The sequence below is a fragment of the Apteryx mantelli genome, chromosome 6, assembly GCF_036417845.1.
Source record: "Apteryx mantelli isolate bAptMan1 chromosome 6, bAptMan1.hap1, whole genome shotgun sequence".
NCBI lineage: Eukaryota > Metazoa > Chordata > Aves > Apterygiformes > Apterygidae > Apteryx > Apteryx mantelli.
Window position 1 is genome coordinate 19,277,261 of NC_089983.1, and position 17,872 is coordinate 19,295,132.

Consider the following 17,872-nt stretch of genomic DNA (forward strand, 5'->3'; position numbering starts at 1 on the left):
GCCGCACGGCGGTGACGTCGTTGGAGGGGGCCGGTGGCCGCCATGGCGGCGCGGGTGCTGCGGCGGCTCCCCAGGTAACGCGGAGCGGCAGCGCCGGCGCCGGCGCCCTGCCCTCGCCCCGAGCAGCGTCCTCGGGCCCTTCCCGGTGCGGGACCACCTTCCGCGGCGCCCCGGGAGGCCACGCTCGCGTTGCCAGCTTGGGCTGAGCACACGCGCGCTGCCTGCAGAGAGCATTCGCGGTGCTGTGCCCGGACATCGAGATAGGAGCGGCTTGTTCGCAGTAGTCTAACCAAGGCTCGGGTGCTAGAAACTAACCCATAAGTTGTTACAAAATACAGCTTGGGCCTAGATTTCTGCACCTGGACCCCGTTCTAAGACAAGGCCTATATTTAAAGATTGGCGTGCATAGGACACCAGGGCATTAGCATGAGCTACAACTGCAGTATGTCAATTAACCGTACAGCAACAACAGCAAAACCCACCCTACACACTCAAGTAGCTGAAGGATAAAGTTGCATGTTAACATTGACATAACCCTGCCATCTGAGGTCTAAGGTCCAACAAATGCCATTTTTTTGTCTTCCTCAATAAGTAGAGTATCATGACAGAAATAGCTATCTATTATTTAAATTAACATGTTCACAATACTGTTTTTACAGACAGTGCAGCATGACTAGGTATGAAATCCTCCTTTCAGCTACACAGGTATAGGCTGTATTCAAGCTGTTAGATGAACCTCCTGAAATTTACATGTATGCCTGGAGGTGAGAGCAGGTTTGGGAGTTTTAGAACATCGTAAATTTTTGATAGAAACCATTTTTTAAAATATTAGCATTTCAAGGTCCAAAAAGTGACTGTAAGTCTTTAAAAGACATACACTGCTAGTGTTGTACATATCCCCCAGACTCTTACTTTGGCATACTAGAGCCGGGACCTCCTTCTAACTTGAAATTATTTAAATACATTTGGCATTGGTACCTGCCATCTATTTACTACTTGTATGCAAAGAAGTTTCTGACTGTTTTGATACCAAAATAGAACTGTAATTGTAGTTTATTTTTAAAAAAAGTGTAGAATGTAAAACAATTGTGTTTAAAACTTTCTGACAAAGCTTTGCTTAATTCAGTGGGTTTTTTTGTATTTTGTGTGTTGTGGTAATGGATAGCTGTTTTATGCCTTTAACTGTCTTTAAACATAGTGTTTCTTTTTCAGACTGAAGCCACTCAACAGATTGCAAGTAATATTGCAACATTTGGTAAGAACAGCATCTTGTTTGACCGAGTCAGAAGCTGTTGGGACTCCAGCTCCCCTGAGATGGAGAACACATAAAACCTCCAATGTGTCTATTCATAACGAGTCTGAATTCTATCATTTATTGCTCGGGCATAGTGTTGCCCATGCCTTTGAGCACTTTGCTATAAGTTTTTCTTATACTATAAATTAATGCTGAATTATAACCTACTTTTGCAGTTAGTTTTATGTTATCTTCCTTATATTCCTTAAATATCATTCAACTTTGAGTTTGAAATTAATTATGGAAATAGTTTAGTGATTTGTTCTCTACTGTGAGAAGTTACTTATAGACAAAGCTGTTTGTATGTTTGGGTTTGCAGCATCAAACTGCAAGTAGGGATATACAGAACTATCTGTTATAAACGTTGTGGGTACCTTCGGAATGTCAGTCTTAAGAGACCATGGTTTTTTTTTTTTTTATGATCTCAAATATCATCTAAGAACATATGCCTCAAAAGCTTGTCTGATGTTTATTACTTTGAAGGACTAATGTAATGTGGTTTCAAAAGAACCATTTGAGAAATACAAATACATCTTGAAGTGGAGTGGGAAAGCCTTAGTGTAAAAGTCCAAAACACACATTTTATAAAGTTAAATGGTTTTGGGAATGTATAAACACTCTTGTAAGCATTTTACTTAAGATATCTAACTAACATCATTTGCTTTATTTATTTGTTAATTTCTGCATATACAGAAAATGTCTAAGCATACAGATTCTACAGCTGAAGTACTGTTGGAAAGGAGAGGAGGTGCAGGAATAATAACTTTGAATAGACCCAAGGCTCTCAATGCACTAAATCTTTCTATGATCCGACAGATTTATCCACAAATAAAGGTTAGTAGGTCTTCTCTTACCCAGCCAACACACATACATTATCTACAAGTAATATTAAAATTCAGTCTGACATTTTTTTAGTCTGCTGATTTAAGGAATTAAGTCTGCGTGAGCACATTGGTCAATGAGTTCAGATTTATAGGATAGAAAGGAATAGACAGTTTCAAGCAAATTTAAAGGAGGAGAACATATGTCCAGGAAATAAGCTGTCTCACAAAAAGTGACATTTATCCTCTGGGTAGATAAGAGACCCACATTAACACCACAACTGAACTAAAGGCAAGCAGCACTCACCATTTTTACATTCCTTTTGACAGCATCCATCTGGTCAGTTAGCATGCACGTATTCTGAGCTCTACAGCAGTGTGACCACTTGGTTGGATGCATGTTTCATGGGGAGGTTGGGTGCCTGAGGCAAAGGATATAAATCATTAGAGTACAAGATGCTGTTAGTTTCATTCCTTAAAGAACAACTTTATGGAGTCACAGGCCTTGTTTCTACAGGGTACTAAAGTATGTGAAATTTTAAGTGTGCAAACAGTCCTTTTTAATTTAATGTTATTATCATATGCATACATTCAAACTTATTAAATATCAGTATTTGTTGGATAGTTGCCTGCCTTTTGGTATTTTGGTTGCAAGATTATGCAATCTTTGAAGAATATTTAAAGAAATAAATACTTAATTAGCAGTACTGGGCTTTATTTGAAAAAAGCCATAAAGCCATAAAAACTTGTAGGTATAGTTTCTGGTACATAGAAATATCTTATCTCTTCTTTATCTGGATGCACTTACTTGATTAAGTGACAGAAATATAAGTATAGTTTAAGGGAAAAAACTCCTATATAAGGCATCTTTTTTTTTTTCTTGATACTGTTGCATCACTGCTGAAGTCTTGTATCAGTATATTTAGTTCAGAAAAAAATCTAGCCTTTCTACCTGGCAAAAACATCTGCAGGCACTGATTCTAGTCACTTTGACAAAATCTATCAATTACTTGAATGCTGTTTTTCCTGCCTTGCATCTTAGATTCACACAGCTTTCATCATCTGGCCTGAAACATAGTTAATAGATTTTCCATATTCCCAGCTTTCTGCCCCAGCATTGAGCTCCCATGGACGTTATAGGGCCCTGTTTTAAAGGGAGCTACCTTTCATCAGGGACTGGGAGCACCATATAGGCATTCTTCTGAAACACAAGGCAGCTCTGCTGATCCCTGATGTCAAGGTTGAATAGGAGCGATGAAGTCAGGGTGTCAGTCAGAAATTCCCAAACACATGCATCTCAGACTAGTTTGTTTGTAACTGAAGTTTAAGTATGGTGCGATTTGCTTTTTTGAAGAGGTGAAAGAAGAATTATAGGCAGTATATGGAGAAAGAATTTGTTGCACAGACTTTAGTCTTATGTGGAAATGTTTTACTTCTTTTTAGACTTGGGAGCAAGATCCTGAAACTTTTCTAATAATTATAAAGGGAACGGGAGGAAAAGCTTTTTGTGCTGGGGGTGACATCAGAGGTAAGGACTGTAATTATTTAAGTATTTGACATAGCTTTCCCAGTTATCTATTTAGTATTGATTGATTTCCTTTATTTAGCGTGACTCAGGTGAATGGGGCTTGCTGCACAATAGTAAAATATTAGTTACACTGACTTCTTATGACACCTTGATGTGCAGATTATATACAAGTTACTTGTCATGAGACAGCAGGTAGAATGTTGTATAAAAGAGCAAAAATTGATTTGTTTATGAATAGCTGGGTAATGGGAACCAGCCATCCCAGGGAAGAGCAGATTCTTGCCTCCACCTTACCTTCCCAGATTTTCGTTACTGACAGCTTCTTTGCATGAAATTTGAAGGGTCCCAATAGGCAGCTCTAGTACTATTGAATAATTTTATCTGTTGTTTAACTCTGAGCTGTTTAGATACAGAGCTGACCACAGTGATCCATGTATTCATGATTATTCCGTAGCTATGAACTGTAGTAAATCTCCAAACTTGGAAAGCGAGCAGTTTTAAATCCTAGGCAAACAAGTAGCCCAGGTTATTGTTAAATTACATCCTGCTCTTTCTGGCTTCTCATTTTTAGTATTCAAAGTCTTCAGTATAATCATTTGTAAATAGCTATTCCAGATCTTGATAGAGACTGTTTTAACCAAGACTACCAGCCAGTGGGAAGGGGTCCATGAGAGTAGAAAATGAACTGCACCTTCACAAGAAATAAGTATATGACAAAGTCTCCAACATGATGAAAGTGACTCGAATTTGGAACTTTGCTGTCGTGTTTGATAAAGCTGTTTGCTCACATAAAATACAATAGGATTAAGTTAGTGTTTGACTGCAGTAGGGAAAAAAATTGTTATCATGCGATACTGATTTTCATACTTTTTTTTTTTCCCCCTGTTAAGCTTATGGTTATCTTTAGCATTTTAATTTCTCTTAGCCATCACAGATGCAGGAAAAGTTGGAGATAGACTGGCACAAGATTTCTTCAGAGAAGAATATCGCCTGAACAATGCCATTGGTATGTTTAATAACAAATTCTAAAGCAGTATGTTTTTCATAATAGTGACTTTCAGCGTGAATTCACTTTCTCTCTTCGCTAATCTATAAAAGATTGAAATAATGAAATAGAAGTAGTAATTTTTTTGACCAAGTTCAATATTAGGAATGTAACATATCTCATTTTTGTACCTTGCATGCAGTATTTGTTTCTTGTGTTTAACATATTATGATAGCTACCTCCTCCCATCCCAGGATTCTTGGTAGTTGCATTTCAGTTATGGGTGAAGTAAATCTTAGATACAGCCAATACTGTTATGCCCTAAGTATTGTTGATCCACTTCAAGACATGAGATAAAAATAAATGCATGCAGAAGGCAGTAATATTCAGTCAGATAGCAGAAGACCAAATTATGTTAAAGCTGGGGAAAAGGATATAAATTATTATTCTTTAGGGTGAAAGTCAAGAGTTGAATATTTTGGTCAGAAGACACTTCTCAGAACACTGAATACAGTTCAGGTTTTAGGCATTCACCTGAAGTATCTAGTATTAGTCACTATAGGAGAAGAGGTGAAGATGTTGCATAACAACCCAGAAATTGTGAGAAGAGCATAGAATAAGAGCAATTTCTGAAAAGTTATGTTTCCTTGGTTTGGCAGAGTTCACAGTTTTAGCATGTTTGTTATGTACCTTTCTTGCCTTCAGCAATGAAAATACTTTAAGTTTTCATGTACTTGAAAAAACTTAGTATTAGCGTGGCAAACATTACAAGGGTACGTGCCTTAAAAGCTTTCGAAGTGATTAGGGTATTTAACATTTCTAATGCATATAATTAATTACAAGGCATAAGTTCCAGAAAAATTTGATATGCTTGTATTCATTTAGGATTAAGATTTTTGTGAAAAAGATTAATTTATATTTTGTATTTTACAACTTTAAATTTACAGAGGAGCTGCTTGCACTGCATTTACTATTGGAAAGGCATGCCTCTGTGGAAATTTGGTACAAAGACTAGCATCCAGAGCCCGTGCACTAGTTCATATGTTCATGTAGGAGAGTAAAGTTAAAAAGTGCAATGCTTCTGTTTTCTAACTACTAATTTAGTCAGCATGAAGGATTTAACTGTGTTTTAAAATAGTTTATTTTTTTAAGCAAGGTTCTATAGTTGCTGTAGAAATCCTAACAACATTATTACAGCAGATACCAGTATCAGCAATTTGTTTGGAATTGAAGTCTGACTTGAAAATACTGAATAAGAGGCAGTGGTTTCATTCAGGGTAAACTTCTGAATCTTTCCTTGAACAGTAATTGAAAGCATCAGGTCTCCAGTTTCATACCTCCTAAAAGCTCCAAGAGCTAAAGTTGACAGATATAACTAGTACTTTAAGATATTACCATCTCTACCTGTCTGCCCTGTCCCTCTCTCAGCCCTGTGAAGTGTAACAGAGGTGGCAAGACAGAACATGTTCACATTGCAGTAGTTCATGGTCACATTTTGGCTGAAACCTGCTAATGAATCTGGTTTTGTACTAAAGTACTGGAGTGCTGGTTAACACACTCTGTGCTGTTAATCCAGGCTGTGAGATAGGGGGAAAGGGAAACTGTTGTGTCTGACATACTACAAAGTTATTTATAATAGCAAGATGTGGCTGGGTTGTCAGGTACTCACATAGCAAACACCCTGCCATTTGACAGTTTAATGTTTGCTTAAGATGCTCTAGGAATGCAGTAAGTCAGTAACTAATCTTTCTTTCCATTGGTTAGGAATTACTTGAAGTACCTTCTTGATAGGTTGATATTTTATTTTCCTCTTCATTTTCCTGTTTCTTTCATAGAAGTTGTTCTGTTGAAATAAGACCTGGGGAAGTGTGCCATATATACAGTTAGTCACAGTCCACTCTTTTCAAAAATGTGCAATTGTTTGCATTTCTTCTAGGCACTTGCAAGAAGCCATATGTGGCACTTATTGATGGCATTACAATGGGAGGGGTAAGTAAAGTACCCTGGTGTGATGTCTGATATCGTTTGTCTTAAAGTAATATATTATTCTGTATTCCAGTTGAATGAAGTGCACACATGGTATTTCAGACATTCTAATTCAATAACAAACATCTTAACCTGAACTTTCTCTATGTAGCTTGTTAGAGTAGATTGCTGCTCTTTTACTGCTTCTGCTGTTCTTTGATAGCTAGCACAACTACTGCCAGATCCTCAGAGGAAGCAGTCTGGAGAAAAACAGCAGGATCCTGTCACTTTAGCAAACACCATTCGGAGAGTTTTTAAGACTTAAGCGTCAGCTTGTAGATGATAAAGAGCTGACAATAATTTTGCACTCAAAGTGTATAAAGAAATAGAACTATAATAGTACAATTAAGGGGGAGTCTGAAAATGGAAAAGTCTCATTCTAAGCTGTAGTTTGACAGAAGTTCAATCTTGATTAAACGTTCAAAACACGAGTTCTATGTTTTTCTATCAAATGATCTAGAAATGCATCTACTGTCTCACCTCTACAGTATTCCTAGAACACAAGTAAGAAAATCCTTCCCCTCCCTGCCCCAGGCCACAATTTATTTCTAAAGATAAGACTAAAGAAAACTCCATTACATTGCTCACTGGTAATTGTTGTTTTAGCAATTGGATCTAAATACCATGAGTAGGTAGTTAGATGGCAGTACCATGCTTTTCTTCATACTGACATGTTTGTTCTCTTCAGTTTGACATCTGTTGGATATGTTTATGTCATAGCAGGGAATCATATATGATACAATCATTTTGAGTTATTCTGAGCAATGAGTTTGACAGTGAAGTCTGTTTGCATGCCATATTGTCATTGAGCTTTATGGGTGATCACGAGTATTCCTGCACTGCTAATTAGGACTGCTTCAAAACTGCTCTTAAACAGGTACTCTCCTTTCACCACTGAAAGCAAAGATTTAAAGGAACTATGTAATACAGAACATCAATAGTTATGGTGGAAAGCTGCTTAAAGGCTTGTGCTGTCAGCTTGTTCAGTCAGTGGAGCTTTTAAGATTTGTCTTTAGTTTGAACATATCTGCTTATGATATGAAGTTGATGGTATTTATTGCCAGACTTACACAGCCTGAATATATGAGAATGAATTTCTTACCTCTTAGCTAGGACATTTGAAACATGACATAGATGTTAAGATGTTATGCAGATAATCAGAAATTTAGAGGACCTTCTGCTCTAGAACCTGGTGATTAGAGATGTATGGTATCCTGCTGGGAGAGATGAGGTCAGGCTAGTTGATCAGATGAGTCATCTCCAAGATACCACCTCTCCTGAGAGCTACTCTTCAATTTTTTTTTTTTTTTTAAACCCCTTTTCTACACCCTGGCTTCTGTTCTACCCCATTCCTTCTTAATTTTTTAAGGGATAATACTGTCAAGTGTTTGCATTAGGCAAAGTTTAGCACAAGTAGAGACATGGGCATGCAAGACCTCTAAAGCTTTATAAAAAGTGCTTTCCTCCTGCCTAATACCAGTATTTTCTATTTCAGTGCAACAGTCTATAACAGTATGTTTAGAGAAGTATTTTGCTTTTTCTTGCCTTGTGCTTTCTGAAAAGAAAAAAAATGCAACAAGCATATGGCTCCAAAGCCTCTATGCTTTAGCAGTCATTAAATGCTGTCATTTGGAGAGAAAGCATGCTGTATTCAGACTTCTGTGTTGCTCACTCTTTGGCTGGGTCTGATAGGCAGGGTTTTGTTTCTTTTGTGTTGCACTTAAATCCTTGTGGTGCCATCAAGGCCCCAGGCTGAGGCTATTGTTGTCTTTCATGTCAGTACAATATGAGCACATAGTCTATTCACATTAAGTTCGTCAAAGACAAGATGAAAGAAGTGGAACACTACATGGTCCTTCACTTGTCCTGACTGTTCCCTTTCCATCTTTCCTTGCATATTGTTTTGTCTATTTTGGCTATAAGCTTTTCAGCTTGTGATCAAAACACTAGGCAACAGCTCTCTTCCCCTTTGCTTCTCCCCTACCAAGCCTCAAAGATCTCAGCTAGACAGCCTTTTCCCCTCCACTCCAATCCAGTATACACAAATTACTTGTTTCTTGCACAAAGGGGACTAGCCTTACAGTTCTTTTTGCGGAAAAGACTTTTATCAAAGATACAAGTCCTGGAAATTTGTGGATAAGAGATAGGGAGTCCATTTATTGCATGGAGTTTTGAATAATGGCATTAGTTGCTATGAAAGAGCAAAACTACCCGAAAGCTGATGCATTTTTAAAGGCTCTATAGATTGTGCATTATGATTGTAGCCTTAGCAGGAATAGAAGTTCGTCCTTTGAAAGGACATTTTTTTTTTTGATTAAAAAAGAGCATAGTGGAGTCAAATGATCAGGATTGCTAAGATTGTTAGTTCCCTTTCTTTTAAAGGGAACATGAAGCTTTTAAGAGACAGCATTTAGTGTGAAGCATAAGATACCTAAAAACATGTGCATTTCACTGAATCCTTTGCAGATTTTAGTGGCAATTAGGGTTTGAATGACAACCTACTTGCTTATCCTCAGTTTGATGTTACTAGTGGCAGTTATCCTCATTTCAGGGAGGGGAGTAGATTTTGACTGAGCAAGTATGTAATTTAATTTAGGGGAAGCAGCAGCTAAGTCTTGAGTTGCAGACCACTTAATTTTTTTTAATAGATTTTCTTGATTGCTCTTTAATTTGGACTTGTTACAGCTACAGTTTACTCTGAAATGATGTCCCTCCTACAAGAGTGCATGTTTTCAATCAATATACATTTTTTCATTTGCAATACATGGAAGCATATACTGATGGTTTAACTATTGAGGGCAACAGCAGTATTTTTCAATGCTGATTATTTTTTGTGCATGTGATTTGTGTTAGTTTTGACCTGTCTTCTACCCTTTTCCTTTCAATCTCCTCTTCCCCTGTTTGTAAGATTAGTTTGATTCCTTTGATTGGACCAGAGGATGATCCAGTGAGTAAGATGAGAAAGTGGGTTAGCTCCCAAAGTTATTCTTCCCTCTCTTTCCCTACCCTTTTGTTTGTACCACCTACTGTGGTACAAATAGGTTCACTGCAGTGAGATTTTATAGACTGAAACCCACCAAAATAGACCTTGAACTTGCCATGGTCATACTGTTATTTTGTTCTGCTTGCTGTGTGTATATACTCTATGCCATTGTAATTATTCACTAGAACTGCATTCATATGCAGGAGTCATTCTATTCACAATATAATTAGATGCTTTCTTTTAGATCAGTCTTTGAGATGCTAGGGACCTACAATTGGATCATTTTTCATCTATTTCATATGTCAAGATCTCACTATCTTAGTCCCTAGAAGTGAATAGGAGCCACAAGCATTTGTCACTTATGAACCACAATGAAAGACTTCCCACCCCTCCTTTTGGTACAAAAATCCTTAGCTTTAGAAGTATTTTAAGCTTGGGCTTAAAGATCAGGGGCCACCTATTACATGCTGCAATTTTGCTTTTTGCTTTAGACCATTTATCTGTGAATAAAAATAGAAGCAGGTCTGTTTCTGTGGTGTTTGAAGTATCAAAATGAGGAAGCCTGAACACAGCTTAAAAATTGAGGTACTCCTTTACAGCACTCTGCATATGGAGTGTACTGTTGTTCTAATTTGAAATCAGTTAAAAGTCAAATAGTGCATTAGAAACTCAGTTATACATTTAGGTAGTAAACATTGCTACCAGTGCACAAGCGTCTTAGGTTTTTGATGATAAAACTTGGAATTTTATCCAAAAAATGAACTAGTTTTGTTTCAGCATTATTGCCTAGAGGTTGGTAGATGGCTTTCTTGAGAACTTAATTAGCCAATAGATGGGGTTGTGGAGCTTGTTTTCCACAGCTGCTGTTCCTATAGATCTTCAATTTTTGATGAACTAGGTAAATGTGAATCCCCCCGCCCATCTTTTTTCATTTATTCAGCTTCATGGCAATAGGTTCAAACAACAGGAATGTCTGATGAAGCAGGGATGATGGCATGCCATTAAAGAACAGTGGAATAAGTTAAAAATACCTGTTTTAAAGGATACACACTGGGCATATACCATCATGTTACTGAAAAACAGTTTTCAGATTATTTCAGTTGACTGCTGTCCATAGCTATTTTATTTCCTTGAAAATGAAATATCCAACTAGTAGACAAGAAATGCAGTGTATTTAAACATACAGTTTTATTATCTGTAAAGTAGGTACAAACTGAACTTGTGCTTCTTGATTCTTGGAAGTTTCAACTTAATCTTTTCCCCAGTTATTTGCAATTGAAGTGTTGCTTTATAAGGTCAGTCTAAATCCATGTTTTTAAATATTTAGGGTTTTGGCACAAAATGAATTACTGTGTTGGATACTTTATCTAGCAGACTGACCCTTGGAAAGGTCAAAAAAATTATTTTTAACCTCTGAGTGGATTAGCTGTCTACCTTATGAGCTATGGTACAACAGAAATTACAGCTACAAGTACACTTTTAACTTTTGCTTGTATCTTACATGTTGAAAGCCAAGCCAAATAAAGTGAGATTTGAATGGTGGCTTTCAGATGACTGGGCTTAGAGTTCAAGGGGAATATTTGAAAGCAAATGCTTAGTTTTCAGCTAAGAAAGTTGAGTAAGAGGTAATTGTGATGGTAGAAGTATTTGATGATATTTTCAAACTGGTGATGGCTTAAGCGTAAAAGACCGCTTTAAGTAACATATACACTTTTGGTAAATGCTTTTGCTAAGTACTTGATGCTTGATTAATGAAGTAAGATTTCATGTTGCACTGGTATTGGTATTCCCAAGTTGGGTATGGTCCAGCATTTCTGAGAAAAGAGAGACTAATACAGCTATCTGCACATTTAAAATGTTAAGTAAAAGCATGCAGCTATTTTAGTGCAGCCTAGAATGAATGTTCTGATAACAGCTTAGCGTGATACATATGCTGTTTGAAAACTGTTAGTGTCAGTACAAGATTTGGCTATTGCTTGCTGGGAGATATTAACAGGACAAAAAACCTCATCTACTTTTCATTAGTTTACTGAAAATGTTGCTAACCCATAACCTACAGGGATTAGTTTTATGATCTCTGGGGGAATTGGTCCCTTTATTGAGGCATTTCAGTTTGATTATGCAATCTCAGCATTGTTTTGTCTGTATGGAAGTGACTTAGTTGTATCTGTTTAGTAGTCATTTGTATTAAAAGAATTCTTCATCTTTAGAGCTCACTGGGCTAACTTTATATAAAGCATACTTAAACTTTACTGGCATACTGTCATATCAGAAGTTTGTCATGTTCAGGAGCCAAAGGCCATTAACGTGCTTAGGGAGGAATCTGACAAGGCACATGCAAAGCACTCTCTTCCTCACTATGCTCTTCTAGAGCACGCACCGTTTAGAAGCTTCCTGAGCTAGCAGTTTTTCAGAATCCTAGTGTTAAATAGCCACCAGCAGTCTTGTTTATCTTTGTATTTATTTAGTCTTTTTTGACATTAAGTAGGTTTGGTCTCCAGAGAGCAACTGTGGCAATCTCAGCTTCACAGTTGAATTATGTGCTTTGTGAAAGCCTATTTGCTGCTGTTTATCAGGCCAATTGCTTAGTATTATTGAATGCATGTGTGTAATTATTAATTAGGCCAAAACAGGCCCTGAAATAGTTATATTGGTGAGTAAAGGCTGTTCTACAAAATTAGGTATTCTTGTCTTTGGAAAGCTAGATACAGGATTTAAACCCTTAGTCTGACCTGTTACACAGTATAACAATTACTAAGTTTCTGTTAGCAAGTTACTGATTTATGAGAGTAGTTATGTTACACTTCTTACTTTAACTATTAATACTTTGAGTTTTAGGATGAGAAAATATCTTCCTGCAGGGCAAGTAGATTTAAACTTAATACTGTGAATGTGTTACATTTTCAGTATAGAAATGGAGTTTGGTACAGTTGCCAGCTCTCTTAAATCCTTTGTACAGACCTGTTCTTAGCATTACTCTGAGAATCTTATCATCTAATCTTCATGTTTAGAAAAAGTAATAGGAAGTTGCGACTTGCATGTAACTCATAATTTAAAAAGATAATGTTCTCCTAACCTTATTCCCTCCCCTGCCCCCAAGTTTTTAGGGTCCGGTTTGTGAGAGCGATAGCAGTATGCAGTGCTGACTGCTTTATTCTCTCCTCAGTAGACAATCACCTGAGGGATACTTAACTGAATTTCAGAAGACAACCGGTTAACTGGGTCTTTGGGTTCATCAATAGCTTTTTATTAGTTTTAGGCATTTAAACTTGACACACTTAGCAGTATGGTTGCTTAGAGAAAAGCTTTTACTTAAACTGGGAGTCTAAATTTAAGTTACTTATATAGAGCAACCCTAAGGCGACTATTAGAGTAGAATTGTTTAAATTACTATTTGAGTCTGTTCCAGTCACTTGGGTAAACAGTCAAGTCTGTTAAGCTGTAGACTATACAGAAGCATAGAGCTGAAAGGAACCTCTAGATTATTCTTCTACCTTTGAAGTAGAATTAGTTATAGCTAAATGATCCTCAGCAGAGTTTCACCTAATCAGTTCTCAGAACTCTCCCACATCAGGAATTCCAGTGTTTCCAAGTGTCCTGCTCCAGTGCTTAATTATTCTTACAAGTTAAAATTCCCTAATGGCTAATCTAAGTCTTTAGTATGTGTAATCAATATATTCCTGTCTTAATCACAGCATAGTAAGAGTATTTCAAGATACTTTCATTTCTTTCTCCTAGCCATCTCTTTTTAACAGGGACAAGGGTAGTTATTCAGCCTTTACCATAGGTTACATTTAAGTTTCTTGGCCTTCTTGTAATCTTCTGGACTCTTTCCAGTTTATGTGCTTTCCAGTTCATTACCAGAGACCAGATAATTTTTCAGCTGGGGCCTCATCAGCACCAAGCAGAGCAGAATGATTATCCTCCCCACCCATACATTACAGACAATATTCTGTCACAACTAGCTCATGCAAACAGCAGCCTCCCAAAGTATCAACTGCTGTGAAGCCACCTCTTCTGGTTGGTCTTAAACCTACTACTTTTGCCTCTTTCTCCTTACATAATGTAAATTTTTATCACAGTACATTTCATCCCTTACCTTTTACCAGTTCTCAGTCCTTCTTCCTGGAACAGAACTCGTATGTCAAAGAGTCAGTCATGCTGAGCAACCCTTTTTAACAGGGACCACCTAAAGAAAATAACACCCAATTTCTCCAGAAACCCTGACAATCACTTTGGCTGGTGTTGCCTTTTATAGCTGCACCACACCAGGCTGATGAGGCTTCCCAGATGTAGAGAATCTAGGCTGAGTGGGTGCATTTTAGTCCTTTTGGGCCTGTTGGTAGAGAGTCTGCTGTATCACAATATCTTAAGTAGCTCTTTTTGCAGCAGCATCGCATGATTAAATTTTATTAAATTCATGGTTGCTCTAACTCCTGAAAATCTCTAGGCATTTGTTCCATTGAAAACATACTTGTAATCTCTGTGTTTGATTTTGTTTTCTTAATGTGTAGTTCTTTTCATTTCATTAGTTTCTATTTCTTTTTGCACTGTTTCTCCAAAGTGAGACGGTTTTGAGTTCTGATCTTGCCCTTCAAAGTGTTTGCCTTCCAAAAATGTAATCTGGAAATTACATAAATCCTTATCATTTCATCATCCAAGTAGCTAATGAAAATCTCAAATAAAAGTGTATTAATGATTGGTTTCTGTGTGACCTCAACTGAGGTGCTCTTTTAGTTTGATAGTGAACTGCTGGTAACTCTTCTTTTAATACATTTTCAGGTGATTGTGCCCTCCATTTCTTAGTGATACCATCTAGGCTCTGTTTCTTTAGTTCGCTTGTGAGAACAAATTATGCTGCATAGTGGGGAAGCATCAGAAACTTTGCAGTCCAGAATTTAAAACATTTTCAGAGTGCTACTTATTAAGTGACAACATTTTAATTTAAATCATAGGATTATTTAGAGGTTTCAGAGAGTAAGATGCAGGCAAATTTCTGAACCTGCTCTACAGTTTCTCCATGAATTGGAAAAAAATTCTCCTGTACATCTGCCCATCCTTCCCTTCTGAACTACAGATTCAGAATTACTCCTTTTTTTTTTTTTCGGTGTTGTAGTAGAAAGAGTGAACTGAGTACCTACTTTTTAGCTCTTTTTTCCTGTGTTGGTGACATTTGATTTGATCAGCAAAAGATTCTAGTAGCTTATAAAGACTTTCATTGTAAATACCCAGATCTCTTCCTGATGTGTAGATTTTTTTAGGCAGAAATTTGCTTAGCCGAAGTTTGTATCTTTGCTCTGTAATTATTCTCTGGTATCATTTAAAGTCCATTTGTCTTGGTGAGGACTTCAGAAGAGTTTGATTTTGGGAAGAATCATATCTGTCCTAAAAATTCAGTGGTCAACAACCTTAATCTGCTCACTACTATAAACAGCTTCCTGTGGTGTAAAAGTGGCAGAGAAGGCTCTGCCCTTGCTCTCTCTGCGCCATTTGCAGGTATGGCTATCTAGCCACACATTGTGCAAACACGAACAAATTCTTTTGTTCTGAGCAAACAGCCTGGCATTAGCACTGTGTATCTTTTGCAGACTAGTGAATCAAAATCACAGTGTACATAAAACTTGATGTTTGCCTGTTGTTTTCCATTAAAGGTATTTGAATAAAAGTTGTGAGTCTGTGTCTAAAACCAAGGCTTGTAAACCACCAAATATTGGAATTTCAGTATGCAAATGTTTAGCTGAAGTGACCGAAGAGTGGAAGAGGAAGGTGGGAAGTGTTAAGACAACGGATTGCTTTACTTCAGCATGATCTCACTTGGACTATGAACTGTTAATAGAGAATCTTTAGAGAAAGAAGCCAGACAAGTATTACGAGCTACTTCCATTGCAGCTGCTATGTAAATGTTTACTTGCAAGTTAGGCATCTTTTGATATTCTCAGGCACATAAAATACAACAGGCAAAACAATAAACAAAGCTCCCCCACTTCTCTTCATATTATAATATGTCTTGTCATCTGCTTTTTGCATTTGCTTTTAGAATGTATTAATTTAAGTCATGTACGTACAGCTTTTATACAGAGGCAGAGAGACCAGAGTTTGAGATGTATTCAAAGCTAGAAAATATCAGAAGTAACCATATCTGTAAAAACCTCAATTTTTTGCCCACCTGTAATACAATCTTTAATTAGAACAGTATGCTTTTATGAAGTCCATTCGTGGATATTACAGATCAAACAGCTATTTATTTATTGTTTGCATGGTGCACAAACAATAAATGCATCCTATTTAAATTTTGCTTATTATTATTAATAATATACATATCAAGTTTTTCATGAACTTCTTTGAGTGGCTTATAACTGTAGCACCTAAATGTTCATGAAAAATAATTATTTTTCTTAGCATAGCACTTCTATCATGTAATGGACTTTATTCTTTTAACCCTTTTTATGGCTAGGAAACTGGAACTCATAGATGTCATTGTTAAATATGCTCACTACTTCTTGGCCTGATTCAGCTTTTCCTTCCTTTTTATTAAATACCTCAGGCTTTTTTTCAGTCATCACTCACTGAAGCTCAAACATCCTTGGTTTTGTTTTAATTTATGCTCTAAAATCTGTCCTTGCACAAAAGTAATTGTCATACTAAATCTAGATAAGCTGCTTTCTGATTCTCTCCCCCTCCCTCCCTCCCTTTTCCCCCCTTCTCTCCCTGTCTCCTCTCAAAACTCATGCATGTGTACCACATAGAAGCTATGCCTCAAAGCTGAAGGTAGCTTTTACTGTAAAAATAGAATACAGATTTTGCAAATAGTTATCTATCTATTGTACTTAGAAACCAGTCTTTGTTAGACTGACTTGTATACCACTTCGCTTTTGTAATACAAGATGTTGAAAACAATGTTGAAGCAAGACGAAAAAAGGATTCACTCTTTACTGATCTTGCAGTGTATTTACCATCTGGCATGTTGGTCTGCCTGCTAAGCTCCTGCATATGATCCTAGGGAGAAATACCACACTTCATTTTGTAGTTAATCGGACTATAATATAAACAGCTCTTAACATCTATTAAAAAAAAAACCTGCTGAATGTTCTAGGATTTGTGTGTGATGTTTTTCCCCAAAGGGCTCATCATAAAGCACCATCTTGAGAACAAGTATTTTAAAACAGAGGTTTGACAACTGTACTGATAGAGTAAATAAAACTTCTCTCCCCTCACTCTATAACATTTCTCCCCTCTGAAACTACAATGACTGTCTTGTTTGATGTAGAGTATGAAAAGACATGGATACCACTATTTTCCACCTAGAAAAGAAAGATGGACTTCCTGTACATAAATCACACAGATGTTGGTATTATATAATGGTACTGCACTTACTTATTATATTAGAATCACAGATTACATGTTCTTTGCATTCCTGCACAAAGCAATGAGAAAGAGAGAGACCACCTCATAGAGCAAATATCAATTGTCTACTCAGACTGAAGTTGAGGTTTTAAGCTGTGCTTTCTAGATTATTTTTTATGAAGCTTGTATGTATTTAAAAGAGGTTTTATTTGTGGCTTCATGGAAAGCTTTTCTATCCCTGCACAGCTGTGTGTCATTGCAGAGATTGTGCAGGCTTCCTTGCAGATTTGTTCTTTCTGTCTAACACCAAATTCTGTCTTGCTAAGAGTCCCACTATTTTTCTCTAATTCTGTGCCTCCGTGTAGATGTCTGTATTGAGAGTTTTCTCATCCCATTATTTCCTTCTCCATCCCTTTATTAGAGATCAAGGAAAAAAGTTCTGAAGAGAATTATCTTTGCCTACATCCTCCATCCTCTCATATTCCTGTTAATTTTTCTCATTTCCAGGAGAATGTGAATACTCATTTTCTCCTTGGGTTTTAATATTTAGCTGTCTCCTTTCTTCTACTTTTTATGCATTCTTTTCCCTAAGAAATAAAACATCATGACAGAATCCCCTCAGTTCACCCCTGTCATCCCAAGTAACTATGCCTCTGTTTAAATAAAGTTCTGTAGCATGTGCCTGTATTTAAGAACAAGAATTTTCTCTTCAGTTTTTAGAGAAAAACTTAAAAGCCTAGTTATGTGTTGATGCACCTTGCTGAAACCTCTGCCCCCGCCTGCATTCCCTGCACACATTAAGATGTGGTGAGATGGACATGTATTGCCTTAGTAGCTAGATTTTTAGGTGTTACACAGGGACAAAGAGCCAGAGCTGGTCTCCCAGCGTTTG

General features: G+C 37.1%; 1 protein-coding gene across 1 annotated transcript in view; it reads left to right on the forward strand.

The window, feature by feature from the left end:
* Window positions 1-17,872, forward strand: part of HIBCH (3-hydroxyisobutyryl-CoA hydrolase) — a 47,253-nt gene continuing 29,381 nt past the window's right edge. The window contains exons 1-6 of the mRNA XM_067298946.1: window positions 1-74; window positions 1,213-1,255; window positions 1,988-2,128; window positions 3,559-3,643; window positions 4,569-4,649; window positions 6,565-6,617. Of these exons, the coding sequence (XP_067155047.1) occupies window positions 43-74; window positions 1,213-1,255; window positions 1,988-2,128; window positions 3,559-3,643; window positions 4,569-4,649; window positions 6,565-6,617 (435 nt within the window). The 5' untranslated portion in view covers window positions 1-42. The remainder of the gene's footprint in view (window positions 75-1,212; window positions 1,256-1,987; window positions 2,129-3,558; window positions 3,644-4,568; window positions 4,650-6,564; window positions 6,618-17,872) is intronic.